This window comes from Buteo buteo, chromosome 9 (assembly GCF_964188355.1).
Source record: "Buteo buteo chromosome 9, bButBut1.hap1.1, whole genome shotgun sequence".
Lineage (NCBI taxonomy): Eukaryota > Metazoa > Chordata > Aves > Accipitriformes > Accipitridae > Buteo > Buteo buteo.
In genome coordinates this window covers 24262949-24289474 of record NC_134179.1, presented here as the reverse complement: position 1 = coordinate 24289474, position 26526 = coordinate 24262949, and the positions used below count along the sequence as shown (strand labels likewise).

The following is a 26526-nucleotide window of genomic DNA, read 5'->3' as shown; positions in this document are numbered from 1 at the left end:
GGTGGCGTGTGGGCGCAGGGTGTAGTGGTGGGAATTGTTGGAGAGGCGAGGTGGCCTGCGGCACAACCCTGCCAGCCACCGTGCCAGCAATTTAGTGGGATACGTGGCCACATGCCAGGGTCCGGGCCTGCACTCTGGCACTGTTTATTTTAGTAGTGCAGAAGTACTGCTAGGGCTGCCCTCCTCCTCTCTTTTCACAATCTGCTTAAGAAATGTAATATCCTCTGTCAAATGGGACTGATCCTTGCCAATGTGCTCAAAAGTTATTGGCAAGGAACTCCAAGCAGTCAGTATGATCAAAGAGCCTTAATGCCTTAGAAAAATAAGCTAAAAATAAACAAAGTCTATGTATCATTTTCAATTAGGTCATATACTACTTTCCAGTTGGAAAGTACTTGTTCCAGGAGAATTAACTGAAATACGGACTCTGTTATGCTGCAAAAGCTACCTCTCCTCAGACACGTCCTATCTCTCCAACTAACCGGAAAATCAGAAGTCAATTTACTCTTTCCCTAGTTGTGTGGCAGCCAACATCATGATGAGAGGAAAATCATGCTGGGAGAAAGAACACGACCAACAATAACAAACTGATATATTCCTCAAGGTTTAAGGTGCAAAAAGCTTCACAGTTAGTAGAATGCGATCAGTCGACTCTATCTTGTAACAATAAACAATGAATTGCAGTTGTATAAAATGAGTTTGTTTTAAAGTGGACATTCAAAGACATATAATCTCCATTGGGTTTATGTTTTCACCAGGTGTTTTTTATTCCTGACATTGTGGCTGTTATAAACTATGCGAAATATTTGATCCTGATATTCTGAAGAATCTGAGATTAGTGATGAGCAAAGCCCAGAAAGTTCATGAATTTGTACCCCAAAGACTGTTTTCTCTAGAATATCCCAGCTATCTGGATCAGCCTGGTCCTCAGTGGATAAGTTTCCGTTTGGCAAAAAACCCCTCACGTGTACCAGCAGCCTTCATGGCATCCTCAGGTGAAGCAAAGGAATTAGTAAGCGGCAAGGGAAAGCTTAACTTGTTACTTATTCGAGTCAAGGTTGAAGCAATTTGGTTGGGAAATTACTGCTTTCCTTGCCCGTGGTACACTAGTTAGGTGGTCAAGACTTCCGTACAGGAAAAACATTGAGAACATCTCAAGGCAAAAATTGCTTTCTTAACAAAAGGTTGTATTGTCAGTGTTGCCTTTTGCAATGATATTCTGAGGCAGAAGGTTTAATTGTTTAGGGCCTGATCAAAACATTTCTGATTTCTGTACAGGAAGATAAGGAACCCAAAAGATAAGGAACCCAAAATTAAAATTAAAGAGGATTTTATATGAATTAAACCAATTTTTTTTCTTTTAAAAAATAGCCTTTTATGTCACCACTGCTGCTGGGTTTGTATGCACCTAACTGCTTTTCCTAAAAGTTACAAAAAGATTTTTTGGACTGGTATATCAAACAAAGTTATTATTAGTTGTCAGAATGTCGCAGAAGTCACGCTTTCAAGTTTTTGTGTTTTTTTCTCTTATTTCAGGCTGTGGAACATTTACTTTTTTATCTTCTGCCGTTGCTGCCATAAGTGGACTTCTGATGGGTTATGAGTTGGGCCTTATCTCTGGAGCTCTTCTTCAGATAAGCAGCATATTAGCACTCTCTTGCAAAGAGCAGGAAATCATTGTAAGTTCCCTGCTTTTTGGGGCCTTATTTGCATCCCTTATTGGTGGATTCCTGATAGACCGATTTGGAAGGAGACTTGCTATTATTATTGCATCTTCTTTACTTGTGTTGGGGAGTCTGATTTTACTGCCTTATGAATCGTATGGGATATTTATTGTGGGACGGATTGCCATAGGTATTTCCATATCATTATCATCAATTGCAACATGTGTGTATATTGCTGAGATCGCCCCACAGCACAGAAGAGGCCTCCTTGTATCATTAAATGAACTCATGATTGTGATAGGCATTCTTTTTGCCTATATTTCAAATTATGCCTTTGCCCGTGTATCTCATGGCTGGAAGTATATGTTTGGCCTCGTGATTCCACTAGGTGCTTTGCAGGCTATTGCCATGTATTTCCTTCCTCCAAGTCCTCGGTTTCTTGTCATGAAAAATAATGATGAAGCTGCAAGAAAAGTACTGGAGAGGCTACGGGAAACATCAGATGCTACTAAAGAACTTACTGTGATAAAGTCTTCCCTGAAAGATGAACATCAGTATAGTTTCTTGGACCTGTTTCGTTCAAGAAACAACATGAGGGCCCGAATGTTGGTAGGACTCACTTTAGTCTTTTTTGTGCAAACAACTGGGCAACCCAACATTTTATTTTATGCATCAACTGTTTTGAAGTCAGTTGGGTTCCAGAGCAATGAAGCTGCCAGCTTGGCTTCTACTGGAGTTGGAGTGGTTAAAGTGGTCAGCACAGTCCCAGCCACGGTTTTTGTGGATCAAGTTGGAAGTAAAACTTTTCTGTGTATTGGCTCTTCTGTTATGGCAGTATCGTTGGTCACGATGGGCTTAGTGAACCGTAACATATATGTGAATTTCACCAATGTTTGTAGAAGCCAATCTCCAGAGGATTTCTTTCTCCAGAGACCGGGAAATCTCACTGGTGTCACCAATGGGAGTCTCAAGGACCTCTTTGCTAGCATGGCTTCACCAGAAAGATTGTCATTTGATGCACAGAGAAGCCCAGATGTTGCCAGGATGGGAGAACTGAACAGGACTGCCCTGGCAGGAGGCAAAAGCACAACAGGGTCTCACGTGGAAAGTGGGGAGGTTCCTGTTGTCCTGAAATGGCTCTCACTGGCCAGCCTGCTTGTTTATGTTGCTGCATTTTCCATAGGTCTTGGACCAAGTAAGTGTTTAATTTTTCTAACTCTTTGTAATGGTTTACTTACAAGTAGATTAAGTGTTGGGATGACATGCCCAGCTTGGCATCAGGCAGTTCCCAAGGTGGGCAAAGCAGTGTTTTCTGCTAATATGCACTGGTACTGTCACAGACCCTCCTGGTGGGCCTGGGGTGTGCTTTTTAGGAAGAGGTCCTGCCCATTAAGGTCAGTGGCCTAATCTCTCTTCAATTCAGTGGAATTAACTGCTCCTCTTCAGTGGAGTTAAGAACTGCTGTGAGCTTTTGTACAGCAAAATTATGGGACCCTTGACTATCTTTCCTCTTCCTAGTGTATTGTGTCCTTACATTGGGAAGTTAAGATGTAGGCATTTGCTGCTGCTGACTCATAAACCCAAGATAATCATAAGCCCGAGATCTCTGTATGGTATGACACCATCAAATCCATGAAATGCCACATGCCTGAGTCCTGCAGTGTGTGGCCCCCTGACTATATAATAGTCTTCAGATATCGGAAAGACATTCAAGGTATTATAGTTCATGAGCAAACTGCAGTATCATCACCACCACCTGTGCTGAACAGCACCAGTGGAAGAACACACAGGCGTGTCACTGTACAACCGAGGTCCTGCTGCAGCTGCCATCACACTTGCATGGTTCCTGCTCTCTCCAGAGGAGAACATGCTTGCCATTCCCAGGGACTAGCAATTAAATCTCTCCATTTTGTTTTCTTTTGTTTTGTTTCAATAGCACTTGCGTATTATTGTACTTTGAAGGGATTGATTTTTTTAGCCACACTGCAAAACCCACATGCACAGAGTCCATTATTTATTAACGGCCTTTATGTGCTTTTGTGCCCTGGCTCAAACTTGCCTTGCAAACACACTGTACTACTGCTGCACTATTACGATAAAGAGCTTGCCACAAGAATACAACCCAACAATTGCACTAACAGCAACTCCCCTGCAGTATTTATTTAATTTAAACATTACTCACTGGTCGAGCAGTGTGAGATAAGCATTCATTGCCAGGGCAGCAAGCTTGACTGTGTTATTGCAGCATTATTCCCTCCCTTGCAGATCATCTTGGGGCTGGATTCTGCTGTCGATGAGATAGGTTCAAAACCAGGGGTGCAGCCCTGAAGAGAAAATGTAACTTGAGCTTTACTTGGGTGTTTCAAACCCACATTTAATGACCCTCAAGGCAGGGGCACGTGTTCAGGCTTGGCCTCCTGTTGAAAGCTTCTTTCCTCTTGACCTGGTTGTAAATGGGTTCCTAGTCATCTAATTTGGCCTAATGTGAAATTAATGATAACGACATCTACTTCCTTGAGGGCCACAGAAACTAAGGTGTGTTTGCCAGGCTAATCTGAGAAGTCTTTGAGGCCCATGCTTGTTTTCTGACCTCTTTTTTGACAAGAGCACAAATGCTCTCAAACAGCAAATGGGAAAGAACAGGTACCGTCTCAGCTCCAACATGTTGAAATCATGCATGATAAAGACACGGTAAGGCAATTCGAACTGGTGGGTGTGTTTGTGTAGCAAGTGAAGGCCAGGTCTAGGAGAGATACAGGTATTTCAAACTGCAGGTAATACTTTCAAGACATTTCCATGCCTTTAAAAGTACACTATTCAGTTAAAATTGACAATGTACAGAAAATGCAAGAGTCAGAGAGAATCAAGAGGTTGTTGGAATCTGCAAAAGATCTATTGTGGTTAAATAGTCTGGGTTGGGGCATGAGGCTATGATTTGTGTCTTATATGCAGCCTTCAACATCTGCTGCTTAGAGTCCTAATTCTTGAATGCGTTTTAAAATCCTAGCTTTCTTATCCTCAATATGCCTTTCTGAGTGTAAAGAAAAAACCTGAGCCCCTCTGCTTACATAAAGTAAGCAGTTTTAACATGTTTATGTTATTCATCTCTAAATCTGGTCTGTGGTCTGGACCAGACCGTTAGTCATTGTCAACTCTGCAACGGGAGGGAGGCATTGAGGCTGGACTCGCTGGCTGCTGTGGCCAAGTGATGCCTGGGCTCCTGGGGGCAGAAGCACCGTAACCCCCACACCATTATATTTTCAATGCAAAAATCTCATACTCCGCACAACGTCTGCCTGTCCTGCTGGCTAAGGTGAAGGCGGTGCTGGGGATGTGTCTGTTTGTAACCTACAGATCAAATCAGCCTCTTTTGGACAAAGAGCAGAGAGGATCTTGCTCTTTTCCCTCCACCCCACAAGGCCACTTCTGGAATAAACTCACCCACTTTATTTTGAGTCCACGCTGCATTTTGTTCTGTGGGGGTAAAGCAGACTCTATGTAGTGCCATTAGGAAAATGTCACACTCTTCATAGGGCAGATCATGCAACCTGAGCTCTATCATCTTTTTTTTTAATTACTTTGGCCTTTTTTTTTTTTCTCTCTTTCTTTTTTGGGATTCTGGTCAAAGAGCTAGTTACAGTCCAGATTTGCATATAAATGTTGTATTTTTCCAGGATTTCTCTTTTGTCTCCAAATTACATGAAGTAGATGGATTTTTTAATGAACTAAACATATGCTAAATATATTTATTGCCATTTATCAAAGCACCCAGGCAGCACAATGATGAGCACTCAAAAATAGACATTGAGAGATAAAAGCCATTTTTGCATTATAAAAGAATTCACAGAGTAGCAAGCATCTGCTTAGTCACTTTTTTGATTCTGGGGTGCTCTGTATTTATATCATCAACCCTTAGGCAAGATAAAAGGAGTATTTCTGCTGCTCTGTTTTCGATTAATTATGTTTGATGAACTGCGATTCAACTGCTTGTTCACACTCAATTTCACACAATTATGAGGATGTTTGGTAGGTGCAACAAATCAGTGTTGCATCACATCGCAGAACAGCACATGCCGTCTCTTCAGGAGTGTTTGCAGAGGTGTTTCAAGGCAGTTATTAGCTAAGGGGACTTGACACCCAGCTTTGTCTTGAGTTACCTTTGTCTGTGTATCAGAAAGGTCAAATGAGGATCAGCTGTTCTCATCAGGGAAAGATGCCTGCAGAGCCCAAGAGAAACCTCTCTCTGTCTGCCACATGAAGGGTGAGGAGTGCGAGAGGGGCTCTTCATTGTTTGCAGGGAGAAGCATTTGAACCTCCTGTATGTGGAGCGGGGGACAGGAGACATGTGAGCCTTGCAGAAGTGCTGCTATGCCTTGCACAGGGAGCAGTGAGTGCAGCCTAATGTGTGGAGGTAGATTACCAATTCGTCACCCAAGCTAAAAGCTCACTGTGACCCTGGAAATTAATTTCACAGAAAGGACACACAGAGAAATTCTAGTCAGGGCCATGACCATGCATGACCACTTACTAAATGACACAGTGTTAACTGAAATAGTTGCAGAGCATCTCATTTGCCAGATGCTCTGTTCAAACCACTTGAAGGGCAAAAAATTGTGGTCCTTTCTTATAAAGAGGTGTCAGCTCTTTCACTCATCACTGTTGTGAGGTACAACATGTTGAGATGCAGGAACCAGGAGAGCCAAACTCCTGCAGTATCAGACTTATTTTCCAAAATAAGGCTGTAAATGTGGGACTCTTGGGGTTGAATGGAGCATATGCAAGAGAGTTCTCTTGGTTAACAACTGTAGGGTAGTTCTAGCCTTTCTGAAACAGGGTAGGTGCCCACAGCCCTGCTTCTTTCCTCACAGACCTGATGAAAAAATTCGGATTCAGGTGTCAGATGGCACCCATTACCAAAGATCTGCTTCTCTGCCCTGATATCTCCTTTTGCACCATTTAGGATCAAAGACTAAATAGGGACAACTTCCCTCCTTATTTTCCTATATATGCCCTGAGTGAGGAGGTCTCACTGGGTGATCTCACCAATAAGTAGCCGAAAGAGAGGCAGTAGCACCATAGACATTAATACAGGGATGCAGTGTGGTCTAGAGGCAATCCTCTTTACTGAATAAAAATCAGAGGGGCTCCAACAAGTCCTGGGCTGAGCAGCAAGTAAAGCAAACTCAGTCTGGAGCCAACAGAGCATCCATTTTCCTAGTCTAAATTTGTTCTAGCAAATAAAAAGCAAGTGAGCAAAGCAGGACTGGGGCAGTACCTCTTTACACATACTGTGGGAATGCAGTTCAAGGGGATCCACTCACATCTCAGGGATTTTTTGCTGTGGAGTGGGAACACTTGTTGAGAGGGGCATGTCAAATGTGTGCCTTTGGACTGCATGTGTGGCATGAGTCCCTTGCACAAAAAAGCTCTTCCTCCTCTGTCAGTCCTTTAAACACATTTCTGTATAACTGCAAAGGTGGTGAGGCAGTTGGCCAATGAACTTTGGGATAATCTGCTGGTGCAAATCACATCAGCTCCGCTGGTGTCACATGGCAGTTCATGCTGAGCATGCGGATGCAAATCAACAAAAGCACCTGTAAGTGGGACTGAGGCGCAGTTTCCTGACTTGAATCATCCTCAAAACCATTTAGATGCATAAAGTCCAAAGGTATTTATGCCTCTGTCAACCTGAGACTGAAGATGTTCTATTACTGCATGTCCTAGAGCAGCTGCCAGCTTTGTGCGGCTCTCCAAAGCCAAAGGCCAAACTCTCAGAGCTTTTTTCTTGGAGGCCATCACAGGCTCCTCTTCCAGGGGAATTCTCAGAGCTGCAGGGATGCCCTGGCCCCGGGCACTCAGAGCCTGCTTTGCACACACTGTGGCCACACCACACCAGAGGCAGATCAGTGTCTGCAGCTGGAGAAATATCTTCTGGGTTTCAGGGCTTGGCACAAAACATACTACATATACCCATCCACATAGATATAAAATCTAAAAAATATTTTTAACATATTTGTGGTAGACAAATAAGTGCATAACAAGGTCTTGGAGGAGGGATTTAGAACTTACTGCAAACCCTGCTTTTCCACATAGATGTTACAGTCCCATTGAAGCACAGCTCCTGTGAGTGGGTGCTTGTAGGACTGGCAGTACTTTGGTATTGATTAAAAATTGTTAAATAGTGGAATTAAATACCCATGGGAAGCCTTCTCAGAGTGGGATATTATGCCCTCTGTTGCCATCTGCTAGCCTCAGCCATCAGGTAAATATTCCTGATTGGAAAAACTGGAAAAAATTTACACGCTCATCACTCCATCCACAGCAGTATTTCCTTCTAACTTCTGAAGTGAGCAGGTTACCCACAAATCAGGGCACTGGCTGGCTGTGGGAGCACCTTGCCAGTGCCCAGGGCTGTGAAGTCCAGACCTGCAGTGGCTGCAACGCATGTCTGAGGACCATGTACTACTAGGGGAGGACGAGCACAGGACTCACAAAATGAAGGACAGTTTTGGGGACAGTGGTTACCCCCAGGGTGACTCCCTGATGGACTCTCAGCCACTGACTCACAGCCACCTCTGACTGAAGCTCCTCCTGCATTTGGGGACCCCCAACATCTCCTTGCTCTCTGTATGCAGGTGCAGAGGCACATACAACTGCCTGGCTGAGGTTAGCAGGCAGATTCAAAGCTGTTGGGGCAGGCTCAAGAGAGGGACGGACAAATCCCCACCTGCATCCACTCACGTTAACAAACCAGCAGATTGTGGTCACTACAGTCACTTTGTCATCAGGAAACCTGGTCTCACAGCCAAGGCTTAGAAAGAAAAATGGCTTCCCTTCTCAGTTACCTGTTGCTAAAGACTTTTTTGTCTCTGCATTCCATTCAGCTTTAACCTAGATGCTTGGACCCCAGGTTTGAGCACCCATATGATCCTAGCGCAGGGAAGGGTGGCAGGCCACCAAGCTGCCTTTGGATTACTAGTTTCACACTAGATGAAATTCCTCCCACATGAGGGACCTGGGATTGCAGCACTGTGTCCCCTAGCCCAGGTCCCCCCAGGAAGGGGCAGTGACTATGCTCTCCACCAAGCCCTGCTGCAATGCACCATCTCGCTGCTGTAGGACCTCTCTGTGTGGGTCGTCGGGCCTGTGAGAAACGAAACCCATTGCAGGGAAGTCAGTGAAGGCAAGCCCCTAATGAGGGCAAATCTTAGGAGCAAATTTTTACTGATGAAAGACTAGTTTGTGATGAGAGACATTCGTTTCTAGTGTAAACGTGGGCAGGTTTGCCATATTGAGTATATCAGAGTTAAATTTATATCAGCTTGAATGGATGCTTTAAAACTGAGCTAATTTATACCTAAAATGGAACAGATGTTTCAACATGTTTGGAAATTTAACTGATGTGGGAGCCAGATTCGTCAGATAATCTACAAAGGGAAATATTCTCCCCACCTAAGGGGGGGTTCAGACCCCTGCTCTCTGACCTCTCCTTTGGTGCAGCCTTCCTTTCCTCACTGGCTATTGAGGGAGTTTAGGGTGATCTCCTAGGAAGTTAAATTAGGCTGTGTGATAGCAGTCCACATATAACATGCTTTAACTTTTGATCAGCCCTGAAGTGGTCAGGCAGTTGACTAGATGATAATTGTAGGTCCCTTCCAACCGAACTATTCCATTCTGTTCTGTTCTGTTCTATTCTATTCCCATGTAAAAACCCACTTGTTTTGTCTACATCTTACTGTGAGTTGTTGAAGTCATTTAAATGCAGTTTTAAACCCATGTTGGGGCAGTGGGCAAGATGGAAGAAGGATCAGGCAAGAAGGATCAAGGAGGATGGAAGAAAGCTCAAGGGTTCACAAGAAAAGTGAAATCCATGGAGGTGAGGAAGGAAATAAATCCCTCTTTCAATCCATCACTGTCCTTCTTATGCAATCTTACGTGGGCTGTGGCGGTCTTTCTTTATGTATTTTATTGGATTAAGCAAGCCAAAACCCAGAGCTGGAACACTCCCCTTGAGTTTGCTCCTTTGATTCTTAGATTAAGTGGCTACTGGAGTTAAAGTGTGATTCTTTAGCATGGTTAAATGCAGAACCTTTTCTGTGTCTTTCACCTCAGTCACTAAATGCATCTGTAACAAAACCCGAACAGCTGGTTTCGCATATGACACTGAACAGCCCAGGGACTCGATTACAGAAGTCATATCTTTTGCCACCCTTATGATCCAGATTGCATAGGACTGCTTTTTCTCTGCCCCCAAATGCTCTTGGACTTAGTCTTGACCACCAAATGCTCTACCTGAAACTGGAAAATCTTGTGGGAAAGAGAACTGTTAGTATGGAAATTCTGACCCTCCATGGATTTAGTTGGTTGTTCCTGTGTTTTGAAATACTATGAGCTGGATGGCCTTGCGCTTGCTTGGAAAACACTGGTAAAAGATAGGGATGTCTAGAATTCCATCAATATCTTTGACATTAGAGCAATATTTCAGGCTTTTACAAAATGTGGTTATTGTATTAATTTATAGGGCACATGAATTTGATGTTAACAGGCATTCATGCTCAACACTGCCTTGCATGACAAATGTTTGCAATCTTTTTTTTTTTAGCTTCTAGATTTTGCAGAGCAGCTGTGTCCTGGCCTTAAATTTCACTTAAATGAGCAGCATCAATTTTATGTTGTTTTGTGGTTTACTCTGAAAAATGAGATAGTGGTGGGGATTAAATCAAGTGCTCAAAAATAAGCAAGTACTTCAATGCTTTGTTGGATCTGAACCAGGATAATAAACCTTGGAAATGTGCATGTTTCACTGAGGATCAGTATAGGAAGTCCTATTTTAGTTAATTAAAAAATGATCTTGGATTCCTTATTTTATGACAAGTTTCCTAGTACTGTTCATTTGTACCGAATCATCTTTTAATGCATGCATCCCTGTGGTTTGAATATGACACTCCTAGTATTTATGTAATTCATTATTCCTGTGCTATTCAAATGGTGCCTCATGTGACCTTTATTTCACACTGTGTCTGTACTACCAAGCTGCAGTAGAAAGTCAAGGCATGCCAAAATGAAAAATAAAGCAAGGATTGTGAATTGCCCATTTCTCCCTATTTCCTTCCCCCAGACAAAGTTTACCTGAAGCCCCTTGTTAACAGGTCAGCTAACCCAGGAATTGGTTTGCCTTTTTACAGGCTGATTGGTAGTAGTGAAGTGCAAGCCAATTTAAGATATTTTGGATAGTTGGATGCTAAATTACAGGATTTCAAATTGCAGGAGGTGTTCTGTAAAACATGAGCCAAATAGGTTAATCTTATCTAACTTGATAGAACCTACCAGTTTGGGAGGCATTTTTGGGTGTGAAAAAGGTCATAATAAGGAAAAAAATGCTTTTTGCAGTAATGAGACATGGCAATGTCAGTGGGAGCTTCTCCTTAATTATTTCAGGACTCCATTTTGCAAAGAGCACAATAGCCTTGTTCAACCCCGAAACTGAATTTAAACTATGTACTGAGGTGCACACCTGAAATCTGGGACATCATTTTCACTCACATCTATGTTCCTGTTCATAACTTTACTTCTAAGTATGTGAATGAGGGAAAATCTTGGCAGATCAGGCCAAGGGCTTTGCCTTCTGAAAGACAGAGCCCTCGGTACTGTGAAAAGAGGGAGTGACAACACCATGCCCCAGCCAACATTCCTGTGTCCCTGCAATGACGAGGGTTCAGTCTGCTGTTGCTGAGCAAAAAATTCGGCCCTCCAAGAACTACCTAGAAAAGGTGGGGAACTACCTGTGTTTTGGTGTACTGTGCTCCACTTAAACAGTGATTTGAGTCAATATTCTGATCTTGGTGCTCTGGATTATATAGATACCTCTCTACTAATAGCTGTATATTAATAAACCTATTGACACAAAGGCACTGCTTAAGAGGATTGGCTCCTGTGCTTAAAATTAGGCATAGTTTTAAAGTTTGACTCAGGTTAGTTAGTAGCTGCTGGTCAAAATGAAGCATTTTATCTCCAGACCCACTTTATAAAAAAATCTGGAGAACGAATATCGCTGTGATTCTAACTAGTAATTGGGCCTAACAATCCTCTTTTGTTCCACAGGGACAATATCTTCTGTAAAGCCAGTGCACTGTCAAGTGAGTCTAGTATACCATCTCGTACAAGCTTTCATATGAATGTCAAGGCTGCCTATCATTAGCCAAATTTGCCCTTCTTACTTTGTAGCTCAAGTGTTGCATTTAAGCATTCAGTAAATAATAATGGCCTTTGATAATCATATCAAAGACAATGAAAGACTTTACATTTGTTTCCTTGACCATGTTCTGGGAGAGAAGATCATTGTGACACTGAATTCTATAAAAAAGTTTATAGGGCGTATGTCAAGCTTCATAAAATCCAGTTTCCTTTGGGAGAGAGGGCTGGGAGGAATTGTTCAGAGGCAAGCTGATCTTGGGCCAGCTCTGTGCAAACACTAGAACCGTCAGTAGGACTTCAAGTGCAAAGACAGTATTTTATTTCACTCATAAAGATCATCAAACTAGAACATTTATTATAAAGTATGAGAAAATAATCATGCCAGAAAGGTCAAAATGTGCAGTCACATAACTTACTGGCACTGCTGAGGAAGGTGCAGACTGGCAGCCAAAGTGCAGAGAGCATGGCCCGATGGTAAGGCAGTGCACGAAGTCAGGCAACTGTTTCTCCCCATGGCATCTGAGTTTCTGTGTCACATTGAGGTCTGGGAGGAAAGCCAGGAGGATTTTCTCAAAGGGAAAGGGGATGCAGGAGGTCACCCAGCTTCTGTTGCTTTTGAAAATCAACCCTAAGTGCAGAAAACTCTTATGAAAGAAGGAGAACTAAAAGACTTTGTGGCGGACAGACCCAGGGCCTTCACACATTCCTCCTGGCCGCCTCCCTCCAGCATGAGCAGCAGTGACCAGTGAGGGACTTAAAAAAATGGATCACTGCAGGCCTCTCACTAAGTCACTGTTGTAAAAGGTTGCTTATCCCTTCCACTGGGAGTTTTGTAAAGCATACGCACAAATCTCTGTTTTGCAAGAGCAAAGTCTTAAATTGCCCCAACTGCTGTGTACCAACACCTCTTTTCTGTTATGCACCCCCTCGAGGACCAACATTAGCCCTTGGATACTGGAAAAACAGGTTCATTTACCCCACCCAGCTGGGTAATTTCTCCTCACCATACTTTTTAGAAGTGAAATACGTGATAATCTGAACGAATTCACACACAACTTCCTCGTGAATTAGAGCCTCTGGCTTCTGCAGTCATTCCTCTGCAAATGCCTCAGAGGATTATCCTGGATTCAATATTCTGAACAAATAAACACCTACAAACAGGAATACACATTTCAAGTTTTAATTAAAAGGCCTTTTTTTGGATGGCAGTATGTGATTTATTATAATAAGCACATTCTCCCTTGAAAGCTTGTTTTAATTTTTTTCTTTTTCTCTCTCTTTTTTCCTTTCCACTTGCCCTGCAAGCTGTTCTGTCTTGATGGAACAGTTTGAGTGTCAACATAATAAAGGATGAGAGAGAGAGAGAGACAGTGGCTGTGAAATCCAGTTGCAAACGGAATTGTCATCGCATACATCAGTTCAAATCGACTTCTATTAGGGGACCTGGAAAGTACAGACTATTACATACCTGCCTACAGTAAAGCTATGATGCATCCTACTGATATATTTGCTGCTGAGTACTGTTACTGGGCAAGATGGGCCACAAATCACATTAACTAAGACAATTCTACCATTCCTAGATCCTTATACATCTATCACTTCTTGCCCAGTAATCCTTCAGAAGGGAATCACTGTCTATAAGAAAGTTCTTCTTGTTTGTGACTATTCTTTCAAGCTGAAAATGGATGGTAATTGAAGATCATTAAAAACAGATTTAAGAATATATTGAACAGCTTGCATGAAACAGGAAAACCCATACCAGGCATTGCATTTTTTTTCAAGTTCATGGAGATGAAAATTCCAATAGTAAAAACCCCCATGCATTAAAATGCAGGCTCACAGTGGTGAGAAGGTTAGGGGAGGAAGGACAGCTGGGGAAAATCAGAGGTGAAGTACATCTCAGTGCCCTCCTTCTCAAGTGACCCAGAATACAGGGGAAGGAGGTAATGCATTGGTCTTGCAGTCTGTTCCCCCAAAACCCTCCTGCTGCTCTAATGTAAACTGGAGGAGGTGCGAGTGAAGGGTGATTTCTGTGGTCCACTACAATGTTCCTTAAAAAAGCACATGTGAGTGTTCATCTTGTCTATTAGATAGTGATACAAATAGTACAAACACTGGGCAACAATTTTTATGTACTCTGATGCAGCTTCAGAGACAAAAGGATTAAAACCCACTTGTCCTAACATATGTTACTTCAAGAAGTCAGCCTAAAGGATTAACCATTAGGAACAGAAATGTAGTGTACCAGAAGAAAAGAAAATAATTTAACATTTGGCACACCACATCAGCTCCTTTTGGATCATCAATGGTATCAGGTATCTTGCAACCAGTAGTCATAAAGCTGCTCGGAGAGAAGCATCTCGGAAGCCGTAGAATGAGGTACATATTGCCTTTACCAGCAGAGATCAGGATGCAACCAGAGGCATGAGATTAGCTGAGGCTTCTCCTGACTCCCCTATCTCTCAGCAATAAAGCAATTCTACTCCTTTTAATGTGCACACACAGGGTTTGACTCGACCCTTGGCAGGTTGGCATTCTGCTGGCAGCTTACATGCTCTCCAAAGCTATAGCCTCTCATTTGCTCCATATTTGCCAGTTATTAATTTTGAGCAGCCACTTCAGTCTCATATTATGGGGCAGAGCCAGAGAGACAAATGGCTCTCATTAAGCAAAGTCATTGATTTTTAATGCCAGTCATGATCATCTGCTTTGTCGTCTTGCACAAAACCATGGGCAGAATTACAGTCCACTTTTTGCGCATCATATCTCTTTTACCTGCTTCGGAAAAGGACAAGCTCCCTCTCACCCTCTCTTCTTTCCAGTCTAAGCATCCCTCACTTTTGCCAGCCCCCCAAATCTCCTTCACCAGAGCTGCTGCAAAAGCCTTTGCGTTGTGTGGATGCTGGGAGCGGTGCCAAGAGTGTCAGTGCGTTACAGCAGCAGGTCCTCCCCCCGCCCCAAATCCCAGCTCTGCTCCAGTGCTGCTTGCCCTCACAGGTACACACCTCATCACCATGCGCACCATGAAGGCTCGTGCCATCCCCTGCAATGTGCCCTTTGAAATCAAGGCAAACCGGCACTGAAGCTGGCCTTTTGTGAGAAGTAGTTGGCCATCTGGCTACCTGTGTTAATACCCAGCAGAGCCTGTAACCAGGTAAATGAAAAACCTGTGGGGTTTCATAAGGCTGGAAAAAAATCTGGCTTTGGCAAAGCCAGTCATTAGCCATGTCCTTTGACTTCCTTCCTCTCATAGCAGCTTTGCAGTGGCTTGCTTGCATCCTTCCCCAACACTGATCATTTGTTAACACGTTCTTAGATGCTTTACAGGTGGCACAACCCCTTCCTTATCTTCCCTTAGACCTCATGTTGCTAACAACCCAGTCCTCCCTTTCAAAGTCTTACATACTTCTGCCTACTTCCCTCCTAAGCTGTAAGTCCACTTAATCTCTTTCCAGAGTTTATACCTCAAAAACTTGAATTCTTTCAAGTATTGCAACGGCCGCTTTCTAAATCTCACCATAAAGAACTTGATCTCACACAATACAGGTATAGGAAAGGAAAAAATGCTAAACAGCAAATGAATACCAAGGGAACCTAATATTTCATTAATGAGAGCTGCTGAGCAGCTTCAAATTTGCTTCTGCCTCCTGGCAGGAATAAGGTCAATACAAGGACATTTTTCATTCGTGTACCTCACTTCACTGTTGAGTAACCTCAAGCTTGCAGTATTTCTCAGATATTCTCAGATTTTTCTGCTTCTCTGATGCAAGTCTGTTAATTTTTGGTATATTATTCTTTATTTACTGCATAGCTGTAAAGCAAGGAAGGAAGAAATCACACAAGGGTTTGAGACATCTCTTTGCTTATGGCCCAAATACAAAGCTCATTAAGTTGGCCATGTTGGCTCAAACAAAAGGGCCACTCAATCAATCTGTTACCCTGCCTCCAACAACAGCCAGTAGCAGACGCTGAGGGAAAATACATAGGAAAAGGCCCATGCAGCATGCACAGCACGTCCTTCTGCCTATCCATAGTTTAGGAAACTTCAAGAAAAATGTTGGGGATTTATTTTTACTATTGTGAACAATAGTTCTCAATGGATCTTTTTCCACACGTATAGAGAAATAATGTTTTAACACCCATTTAATCATTTAACTCAGCATTTAATCATTTTAACCCATTAATATTTTTCACATCTGAAGTATCTTGTGAAACTGAGTTCCATAGTCAAAATACGCATTGTCTGAAAAAGCATGTCGTCCTGCCTCACCTAATTACTGACTCTGGTAACTTCACTTGGATTCTCCTGGTTTGTGCCTTTAAAAATGTAATGAAAACCTCTCCTTTGTTCATCTCCACTTCAGCTCTGTTTCCCTCTGCTGTACGTTATCTAAGCTGAAGAGTCCTCGTCTGTTTAATTGCTCTTTGCAGAGTCCATTACACACCTTTCTCCGAGGCTCATCTAGTTCTGAGTTGACCAAATCTGCATGCAACGTAACAAATACAGAGGCACAACAGGCATGCTCAGTGGCATATTCAGTGTTCCCTTCCTAATAATTGCCAAGCCTCTGTTTGCATCCACGACCTCTGCCTTGCAGGAGCTGATGCTGTCCCTGAACTACCCACAGCACCTCCAGCACTTCTGCCCTGAGAGTGCTGGCGTGCCTGTGTGGGTACTGGTGGCTGGTTTTCTCCCTACGTGTTACTTTGCATGTGTGGATAAGGAATTTTATAGGTCATCTTTTCAAAGTACTCAATACTTTGAGATCCTTTTGCAATTCTTTATGATACCTCTTCATTTTTATTACCCTGAATAATTTTGTACCATCAGTAAGTTTTGCACCTGCATTCACCTCCCTTTCCTGAGAGATCTGGAAATATACCGAGCAGATCTAGTACTCTCCTTCCACTGTGAAAACTGGCCTTGTCCTTTGTTTCCTATTATAAACAGTTATTGATCTATATCCCAGGACAGTTCACCAACGCTCTCTGAAGCTGAAAAGCACAGTGGCTCATTCATTTCCATCCCCATGTTCCTTAACTCTTTCAGAGACGCAGCTTTCCGCAGCAACAACTAGACAACTCTTCCTCAAGACACTATACATATCCTCTTTTCCTTCTTCCAGCTGAGATTACTTAGCTTTATCCTAGCTCCAGCCAGCAGCTCAGTACAGAAGTCTACCAGGGTGACACCTTCCTCCACCCTCATGGAATGTTTTCTTCAATGCTGGCACATGTCACCTCCTCCGTCCCTGGCCTCTCATCCTCTCAGCCAGCAGACTCTCGAAATACTTGGCTGCCTGATGATCGTATTGCAAGTAACTTTTCAGCAATTATACTGTGTTTTCTTTGTTTGGACACAGCATATGCCTTTATGGAAGGCATATTTCTGTATCTAACAGCTTTCTTCATTCAGTTGTTTATCTGTGATGAGCTATTTCTTTTCATTGTATTTGGTTGTATGTGTATTTTAAGCCTCTAATCAAGTAATTTAAACATTTTCCATAACACCACTGAAGCATTTACCCTGATTGTCCTTTTAATGTCTTTATAGAAAGAAGGCTTATTCTAATACTGCTCTCCTTTTGAAACACAATGTGCTAGGCTCTTGGTTCTTCCATTTCTACAAGAATACTGAATTTGAAATGTTATAACCAATGTAACAGAGCATCTTTGTAACAGTTACATCTTGAACTACCCCTGCTCAGCACTGAAGCAAGATTGGCTTTTACTCTCATTAAGTATCAGGCAAAGTGCTAAAAGAAACCATCATCTATGGTATCTAAAATGTACTCCCAGCACTGTGCTCCATTATGCAATTTATTAAGCCTTAATTGGAGCAGCTGAAATCTTCCGTTATTATTCTGTTTTCTGCCTTTACAGCCCCTGTGACTTTGTTCAGAGGTGAAAGTCACCATCCTGGTCAAGGGGTTGTTTGTATACCTGAATCCTCTGCTCTTCCTACTTGGGCAAGGAATGTCAGGGCACTGAGTTTCTGCGATATTTAATGAAACAGTTAAGCTTTCTGATCCAATGCAATATTTTCTTCTGCATTTGCAGTGGGTGTTCTTTTCTCTAGATTGTACCATAATAAAAGACCATTCAACTGTACAATTTTTCTTAACTGCTGTCATCATACAACGCACTGCAGGTGAGCAAAGGCAAGTTATTACCTGCAGCCACTGCATGAACAAATCCCGCAGCTGATTAATCTAGCACTGAGACTCATGCTGAGCCCTTAGCCTCATCTCTTACCCACCTCTGACCTGGAGAGCATCAGCTCTTTTCCCATCCATTCCACGAACACCAGCCAAGCATGGCTGGAGCAGACACTGAAAACTATTGAGCGTGTGCAATGTGGTTACTATCACAGCATCCTTTTGAAATAACGTTAGATTACACAGCAAATGGGGGGGACGGGGACAGGGGAGGACGGTATTTGGACCCTCTGTTCAAGGATAGGCTGATTTCCCCTGTAAAATGCCACTGCTTAGGCTGGTGAAGGCAGAGCACATAGTTGACCTTGCAGTGACTTTGGGAGCGTGCAGGTTAAATTTCTGCAGCACTGTGTGCACACAGCGTACAAGGTAGCAGCAGTCATTATGAATGGGAGCCCGAACCTAGTTACTGGCTCCCCAAGTAAAAGCCACATCCCCGCCGTACCTACAGCAGCTGCTGCTTTTTGGCAAATGTACAAATAGTAAAAACAATCCCAGCGAGGTGCTAAAAGCAAAGAATCGATCGTTATCACTGCCTCAGCTTGGGGAAAGGAATAAACAGACTGTAATAAGTGTCAGATTTCTACAACTGCTCTTTCTCCATGGGGAATAAGACTATCCACTCCTTGCCAGCTAAGCGGAGGTCAGGGCCATGCCAGAGGAAGTAGCTACCATTAGCAGACATGAAGAACAGACATGGTGTGTTGGTGGGGTCTGTCTGAACTAAATAACTGGTTGATACAAAAGCAGCTAACCACTATTGGGGCTGATGTAGATCCTTAAGTATTTTGGTTTCTTAACAGGAAAACAGTATGTTTCAAACCTCCAGACAAATTGTAGTTAGCCTGAAAGGGCCACTCCGTCTTTGGAAAATGCATGATATTGGAGCTGCCCCAGTGCCACACATTTCAGCTGTGGTGTGAGCCAGCCCCCAGTTCCTGTAACGCTGCTGAAGCTCATCTAGCTCAGGGCTCGCCCAGCCTCATGGGGATGCCGTGTCAGCATGTGGGACTTGATCCTCCTCGCTCGGTCCCCTCTGAGCTGCCACTGCAACTTGCTTGAACGCAAGAAGATTCTAGAAGAAGCAAATACAGATCAAACTACCCACAGAAAAAGTTTATTCCTGGAGGTTGGCTTATGCCTGGCAGAAAGTGGGTCTGAATTCTTTCAAACTTTATTTTAATCCTGTCTAATGTGACTATGAATATTCCCTTTGCCAGTCTCAGTGTATAATCATTTTTCCAGCCGAGCTCAGGGCTGGCTGCCAGGCCATCCTATGGAGATGAACTCCACAGGCTGTGCACGCAGCACCCAGAAGGGCTCCTTTGCATCTCGCTTACTTGCTGCTTTGCATTTTGGCTAGCACTCCCTGTCGTGACATGTTGTATCGGCTGTGACTAACGATACTGGTTTCAACAGCCCTGATGCTGAGGAGGGGCAAAATACAATCGTGAGTTCCCCATCATTGCCAGGGCCTGGCTGTGCTCAGGCACAGGGCTAGCTGGCCGGGCGGGGAAAAACACCTGCTCGAGAAGCCAGCTCTCTTCTTCTTTGCTCCCCCCTCGTGTGCAGACACCCCACAGAACATTCCCAGGGCACTTCTTTAGAGCAGTGTTTGTCTTGTCAGCAGTGAGTGTGTTAAACTTTGCTGTGATCCAAGTCCGAAAAAAAGCAAAAAAGTCTCTCTATGGCTGCTGTTAGACATGGCGGCTGTGTTACGACAGTGTGCGCCACTTGAGTATGCATAACAGTGTTAGGCTGCTATGCTATGCGGTCTTGATTCTCTGGAATAAAATCGCCACTCTGCCAGGTCACTCCCACTGTGGGAGTGAAGCTGTTTATATTTTTCCTTAAAAGTTAAAAAAAAAAAAAAAAAGAAATCTGGGTCTGCTCCAGAAAACATTATTGAATTCAAATCTGTGGTACAAAGAAATCTAGAGTTTGCTCGAATCTGCTCTGTCGACTCAAGGCTCAGGGCTTTTTTTTCCCCCTTTCAGTTGGTCCTTTCTAGTCTCCTTCCACAGCACTTTTCTCCTTTCTACATTTACCGGTATGAGAATCCTACAAGCATTCAAAGGGATATTGCAGCATGATACAAACTCACACATACAGGAGCCTATTTTTTAAAATGTAACTTTAAGACTGCCCAGTGCGAGTGTCTTGAGGAAACTCCCTTTTGTCGTTTTGCAGAAACAACATCACAGAGGAGCAATTTATAATGGCCACGTTCAAGGGTCTGAAGACACAGTTCATCCATGTGTACCTCTCTGCTCTTGTGCTGGTCGTCTGCTAACCCACAACCTCTCCACGCAGCAACCTCTTGCTAATGCATTGTGCTTATGAACAAAAAGAGGGTGGAGGGGTTTTTTTTCTGTTTTCTAATAATCAGGAATGGTACAGAAATGTAGTGGGGTTTTTTTTGTCTTTTTTTTTTTTTCTCTTACTATAAAGGTGGTTACACAGCTAGCTCTTCATGTCTGAATTTGTTTTTGTGGGCTAGCAACACCAGCATTTAGATCACCTGTGGTGTGGTGTGATATGAAAGAGCAAAAAATCAGGCCCTCTCCATTTATACCTCAGCAATCTCATTTATATGAGCAGAGATCTGGGATAGCAAACCTGCTTCAGTGTGGCAGGTTGATTTATAAGGTGGCGTAAATGCACAGTGCTGCTCTGAGGCTGAAGATTACTTTGGTTTGCTGCCCCACTTCCATTAGTGTTATATCACTTGAGAGTTACTTAGTCAGAGCTCCCTTTCATACAGAGATGTGCAGTCAGAGCTGACTTCCCCAGTTCCATGCGTGCTGGTGCTGCCTGTCCTCGGTGCCACCCACCGCTCACTTGGGCAGGGATGGTGCCCCAGGGTGATGCTGACTGCTGCACACACTGCTGGCAGAGCATGGGTGGTCCTCCAGGGCTTGGGCCCCCCAAACCTAATGTCCCTGAATATCGCCTTATTCTTTCAGGTGGCCTCACCTGAATTCATGAACTACCTAAATTTACAGCAAGGAAAGCCACCCTTTCGAAGACAACATCCTTTTTTTTTTTTTTTTTCCCTTCTATTTCAGTGTCTTGGCTGGTTCTGAGTGAAATTTTCCCTGGAGGGATCAGAGGACGGGCCATGGCTTTGACATCTAGCATGAACTGGGGTATAAATCTCCTCATCTCCTTGACATTTTTGACTGTAACTGGTAAGATTTCTCTGTGTCCTTCCAAGCTTATATTCTCCTAGTGGGCAAAATGAATCTTTCCTATACAAACAACATTGCTAAAATTGCAGCCGTGATGCCCCAGGAGCCAAATTCAGATCTCCATTTAGGTGCTGTTTGTTAGTGTAACTTCACCGTTTCCACCACATCTTTCTAAGTTTGCGCTAGTAATTACAGCCTCCCAGTGCTGGCTATCAGAGCGCCTTGAACATCAACTCCATAGGCTGTGAACCTCAGCTCTTAAAAACACCATTGCCTTATTAGGTTGAAAACACATAATAGTTAGGATTTAGTCCTGCATCTTCTGAAGTCAATGGAAGTTCTGCTCTAGATCAGACCGCAGCTTTTCTGATCAACCATTTTTAAAGACAATCCCATTGAAATCATTCCTTTTCACAGGAAGGTCCTGGCTTTGAGAAAATTTCCTTTAGAAAAAGGTATCTTTGTAAGGTAAAAATGTTTCATGTTTTAATGCGAGAAAGTAGACTACCATATAGTAACTTACAATGTGATGATCAACAAGGGAAAAAGTTAAATGCTGATGTTGAAATTAATTGATGGGCAAATATTTTTTTCTAATTTTATTTCATAAGAAGTTTTGCAAATTTTAGTTTTCAGTCTTATTCTGAGGAAAATATGTGCTGAAAATAAAAATATATAAGGGAACAGAAATTCCAGGTTTTGTTCAACTCTACATTATTCTCCACTGGAGGCAAGCAATCAACCCACAAAAAGTCGAGGTGGTTTTCATACTGTTAGAAGCATTTTGAGACGGATTCAAAAGTGACTGTGATCTGAGACTAAAATAGGTTTTACATTGGTGTTTTCTTTTCTTAAAAAAAAAAAAGAGAGAGAGAGAAACCCCTGAGTACTATCCTGATTAAAACTAGGAAAAATATGCCAGGTCAAACTCATTTTGTCCACACTAGCACTTCAGTGAGATCAAGGGTCCTCTTCAGAAGCAAATTATCCAGTTGTTCCCACTCCCTGCACTTTGGTTTGCATCATAGAACTGCCCTCTGGAACTACACAAGCTTTGGGACAAAACCAAACCAGAAAATTCAGTGAATGCACTCTAGCTGCCAACACTTGCTCTGTCCTTGGACCAGACTAAAGCTCTTCCTAAGGAAATGTTCCCCAAACCAGATAGTGCAGACCTCAGGTCCCCAGCATCAACTGTCTCACCTGAAGATCCCCTCCCATTACTTGTTAATGCACATGTAGCCATTAGTCTGGTTTCAGTTTCAATGAGTGTAAAGCTGCAGTAACTCTATTGGCTTAGCTGGATCTAATCTGGATTTATGAAAGTGTAACTACAAGCAAATATGTGTTCCTAGTCTACAGCAGAAAGGCAGAATTGGAAATTCTGTCTTCAGATGAATACAGGTGGAGGGCACGGTGGCCAGCAGCACCTACACTGAGGTGTCTGATGCAGAAGATACTGGCTGGATTAGCAGCTTCAGCTGCAATTTTTAGCTCACGACACAACTGACAAATGTCTCAACTGTCCAGCTTAGCTTTAGCAGGGAAAAGGGCTAAGGGGGCTACAGCAGCCTGTTGGGTTTGTATATGCTTTACTTCCCAGGGGCTGTAGAGTGCATCCCTCAGCCTGAGGACCTACCTGCCCCTGGACTGTAGGCTCAGGAAACCACTAGTTGTCCGCTGGCCCCATTAGGAGTTTGCTCTTGGATCCCTTTCTGGCACAGGACTTGCAGTGGAAGTGCTGGGAACTGACAGACAGGGAAGATTAGCTGGAGACAACTGCAACAGTGTGAAAAACGCTTGGTTTTGCTCCATGAAAGAATGTGCAACAAAACCAGACACAGGTGGAAATTTGAGGTGCTTGTGACCCCTGGTGCCTTTGCACAAACCAGTAACAATGGCTACTTACTGTTTCATCTAGAGTGACCACAAGCAAAATAAATCAATAGGTTCATGCTAAATGGGTCAATATGTGCTCATCAGTTTTCTTTTATAAGGAGTATTAGAAAAAGCGAAACCACTCTTCTTTTTCAAATTATGGCCAGGCACAAATAAGTGAGCCAAGAATAACAGCCTAGCTTCTTTCTAACTTTCCTGTGCATTAGGGGCTGTATCCTATAAAAATAATGGCAACAGAAAAAAATTATACTATTTGAAAATTTAAAAAACACCATGTTTTCTCTCTTTGTAGAGCTCATTGGCTTGTCCTGGGTGTGCTTCATTTACACAATAATGAGCCTAGCATCCCTGGCTTTTGTTATTGTGTTTATACCAGAGACAAAAGGATGCTCTTTGGAGCAAATATCCATGGAACTAGCTAAACAGTAAGTACCGAGTCTGTGACCGCATCCCCCAGGTGCCAGAGGGACAAAGCCTTTCAGTGCCATATGCTAAAAGAAAGGAAACTACGCTGGTTTTTTTCTGGAAAAATCAGATTCTCTCAAGGCTTGAGCTTTGTACATGTTCATCTGAGTGGCCAAGCAAACATTTTGTTGGTGCTGAAAGACTGGCCCTAAAGGGGTGGTGGTTTCCAGCACCACTGTGAGAAACACCTGTAGCCAGACCTGGCTCCTCTGCACTTTTGCTGACTGGCATTCCTGGAGAGGAGGGTAACTGTGTTCTCATATTTAGGGCTGTGTGTCTTGGTTTGCATGCAGAAAAAGGGAAGGAGAGAGGCTCTATTGCAAATACTTCAAGGCCCTATGTGAGTTTTGATAGCTCTTCTAGATGGGCATTTTTTGGTGCATTTACTGAGTCCTGTGGCTCTGTAGGCTCTACAAGCTGATACCCAGAAAAGGTTCTTCCAGCATGAGTTTTGTGTCCTCACCTCATCAGATAAAAAGAGTAGAAGAGCAATGAGAGGGAGAGAGTGTTGGTGACGTGAATGCCGGCTCCTTTAATACGACCCATTCTGACTGGTTTTGTGTCTTTGGAGTCTACTTGTCTTTTCTCAACCCTCAGAAGTAGGGTGGCCCTTGGAATTACATACGTTCAACAAAAGTAGCACAGCAATTTGGAGAACAGAATTAAATGGTCTGCTGATACAAATGCTGTTTACTTACAATCTCCAAATGCAGGTGTCATTGACCATAAATTAACTGGCAATTTTTATTGTCAATTTGCTGCTGGACCCAGTCTTTTCAGTTGGTTTTGGCCATTAAAAAAGAAACAAAACAAAAAAAACCAAACAAAAAACCCCCACACCCTAAGCAGCCCTGGTGTTTAAAATGCAGCACCCTCCTGGTCTGTGCAAAGAGCTGCTCCTACAGCAGCTACTTGCTTTTTTGGACTCATTTCAGAAGTTATCAGCATAATGAATAAAAGGATAAAGAAATGACAGGGAAAACGATTCAGTAGACCCAATTTTTGCAGGGCTGATGGCTTGGGGTGAGAAGTCAGGCCGCACCACAGCTGGTGGCACCTCGCTAGGGGCGAGGCAGCATCCCTGGTCCCTCCGCACACCCAGGCTTGATGGGGAAACGGAGGCTCCTTCCCTCCCTCCTGCCGAGAGCCTGCCCGTCGGCAAGACGAGTGACACCCGGAGAAAAAGGCTTGAAGGCACGGGTAGAAATATTCAAACTGAAAATAAGACACATACTGTTCGACAGCAGAAGTAATTAACGTGTGAACAGCCTAGTGCGATGGGTCATTCTCTATTTGGGGTTTTTAGATTACCGGAGAATACTTTTTTTTTTCCTAAAGGGTACGCTGCACCTCAGCCAGGCTTGGAGGAGGTTGTTTACGGGCTAATTAAGAGCAATTATGGCAGTGCAGAGAGCCCGGAGCTAATGGCGCTGCCGGAGCCCCCGGGCTCTCCGTCGCAGCGGTCACGGCTTCCCGCACTGCGAAACTGGCGTTTCTGGTCGTCCTCCCGCGGCCCCCCCTGCCCTCCCCTCCCTCCTCTTTAAAGACAGACATAAATCCAGCCGGGGCCGGGGCCGGGGAGGGCGGCCCGGGCGGAGCGTGCGGCGGGGCCGCCCCCGCGCGGGCCGGCGGGGAAGCGCGGCGGGCCGGGCCGGGCCGGGCCGGGCGGGGCGACCCCGGGGACGGGCCGGCCGGGTGGTGGTGGTTGGGCCGGCCGGGTGGTGGTGGTGGTGGTGGTGGTTGGGCCGGCCGGGTGGTGGTGGTGGTGGTTGGGCCGGCCGGGTGGTGGTGGTGGTTGGGCCGGCCGTGCTCCGCCTGCAGAACCGTCCTGCCGGCCAGCCCTGCCCTCGGTGGCGGGCGCAGGCAGCGGGGCGAGCGCTCTGCCAGCTGTGCTCGATGGCAAACCTCTGGGGGTTTTTTTGCTTCTCCAGGAAATACGTGAAGACCCCCTTGTGCTGGATGAGCCAGCGCAGAGAGACACTGGTGCCGGTGGAACTTGCCAAGAGAGAGAAAGAGCAGCTCTACTAGACCCGGGGCGATCCAAGCAGCCTTCACCAAAAGACTGATTAAAAACAAAAAAAAAAAGTTCAGCAATGCTCACACTCTGATGGGACATTTGGTATCTTTATTATAAGCAAGATAGTCTCTCTTTCATTTCTTAGTAGAGCTTCTTCCAGTGGCAGTTTACAGCCAACATTAAAGATCGCTGTAGTTTATAACTTACTGGACGTCTAGGCTCCCTCTGTTTCAAACCACCCCCCCTCATCTCCCCTAAGGTTACTCACCTCTTACATGCAGGAGGTGAATGGACATTGGAATATTGTGCACGATTCTAGTCAGCCCTATTCAACAAGAGTTCAAAGAACGATTGGGGTGCCAAGGAGAAGGAAGAGTCTCACAGGAGGAGCCCACCAAAGACAGGTCTGTTGAACCTAGCAAAAAAGGGGCTGAAAAGGGTTAACAACACTCTGTCAGTATATTAGGGAAGACAACACTATAGAGCAAAAATGGACAACTGTGGAGTGTAAAGGATGATGTTAGTGCAAAGCAACCGGGTATGAACTGTTTACGAATTAATATAGGCTTCAGCTTAACATGACTCGAAAAAAGGATCTTGTTCATCAGAACTTAATTATTTATAACACAGAGCATGCTCAGCTTCTAAGAGGAACTTTACATACAGTTTCCTGGGAGGGCCAGGATTCAGTGACCTAGGAAATACTCCTCCAAAAAAACACAGTCAAATTGTTTAATGGGGGGACATTTGCACAGAAGAGGAGATAGGATTTCTTTGGCTTCCCAGTCCCAGGAAAGTTAGAAGCTGGCAGTATGAGAGTTGATGCCAAAATCATTCTATTTCTCAACACAGGGCACACTGGACTTTGACTTTTGGAT

At 43.9% G+C, this 26526-nt stretch overlaps 1 protein-coding gene across 6 annotated transcripts in view; it reads left to right on the top strand.

Moving 5' to 3' along the window:
* SLC2A12 (solute carrier family 2 member 12) overlaps positions 1-26526 on the top strand; it is a 32999-nt gene extending 6473 nt beyond the window's left edge. Inside the window, exons 2-6 of one of the 6 annotated variants that reach the window (XM_075035762.1) lie at positions 1537-1679; positions 2595-2859; positions 21145-21267; positions 23459-23591; positions 25563-26523. In XM_075035762.1, coding sequence (XP_074891863.1) covers positions 1537-1679; positions 2595-2859; positions 21145-21267; positions 23459-23591; positions 25563-25659 — 761 coding nt within the window. In that variant the 3' untranslated portion in view covers positions 25660-26523. Of the gene's footprint in view, positions 1-1536; positions 2860-20266; positions 20862-21144; positions 21268-23458; positions 23592-25562 lie in introns of those variants that run through there. The other 5 variants (XM_075035758.1, XM_075035755.1, XM_075035759.1 and 2 more) reach the window with 5 other exon arrangements.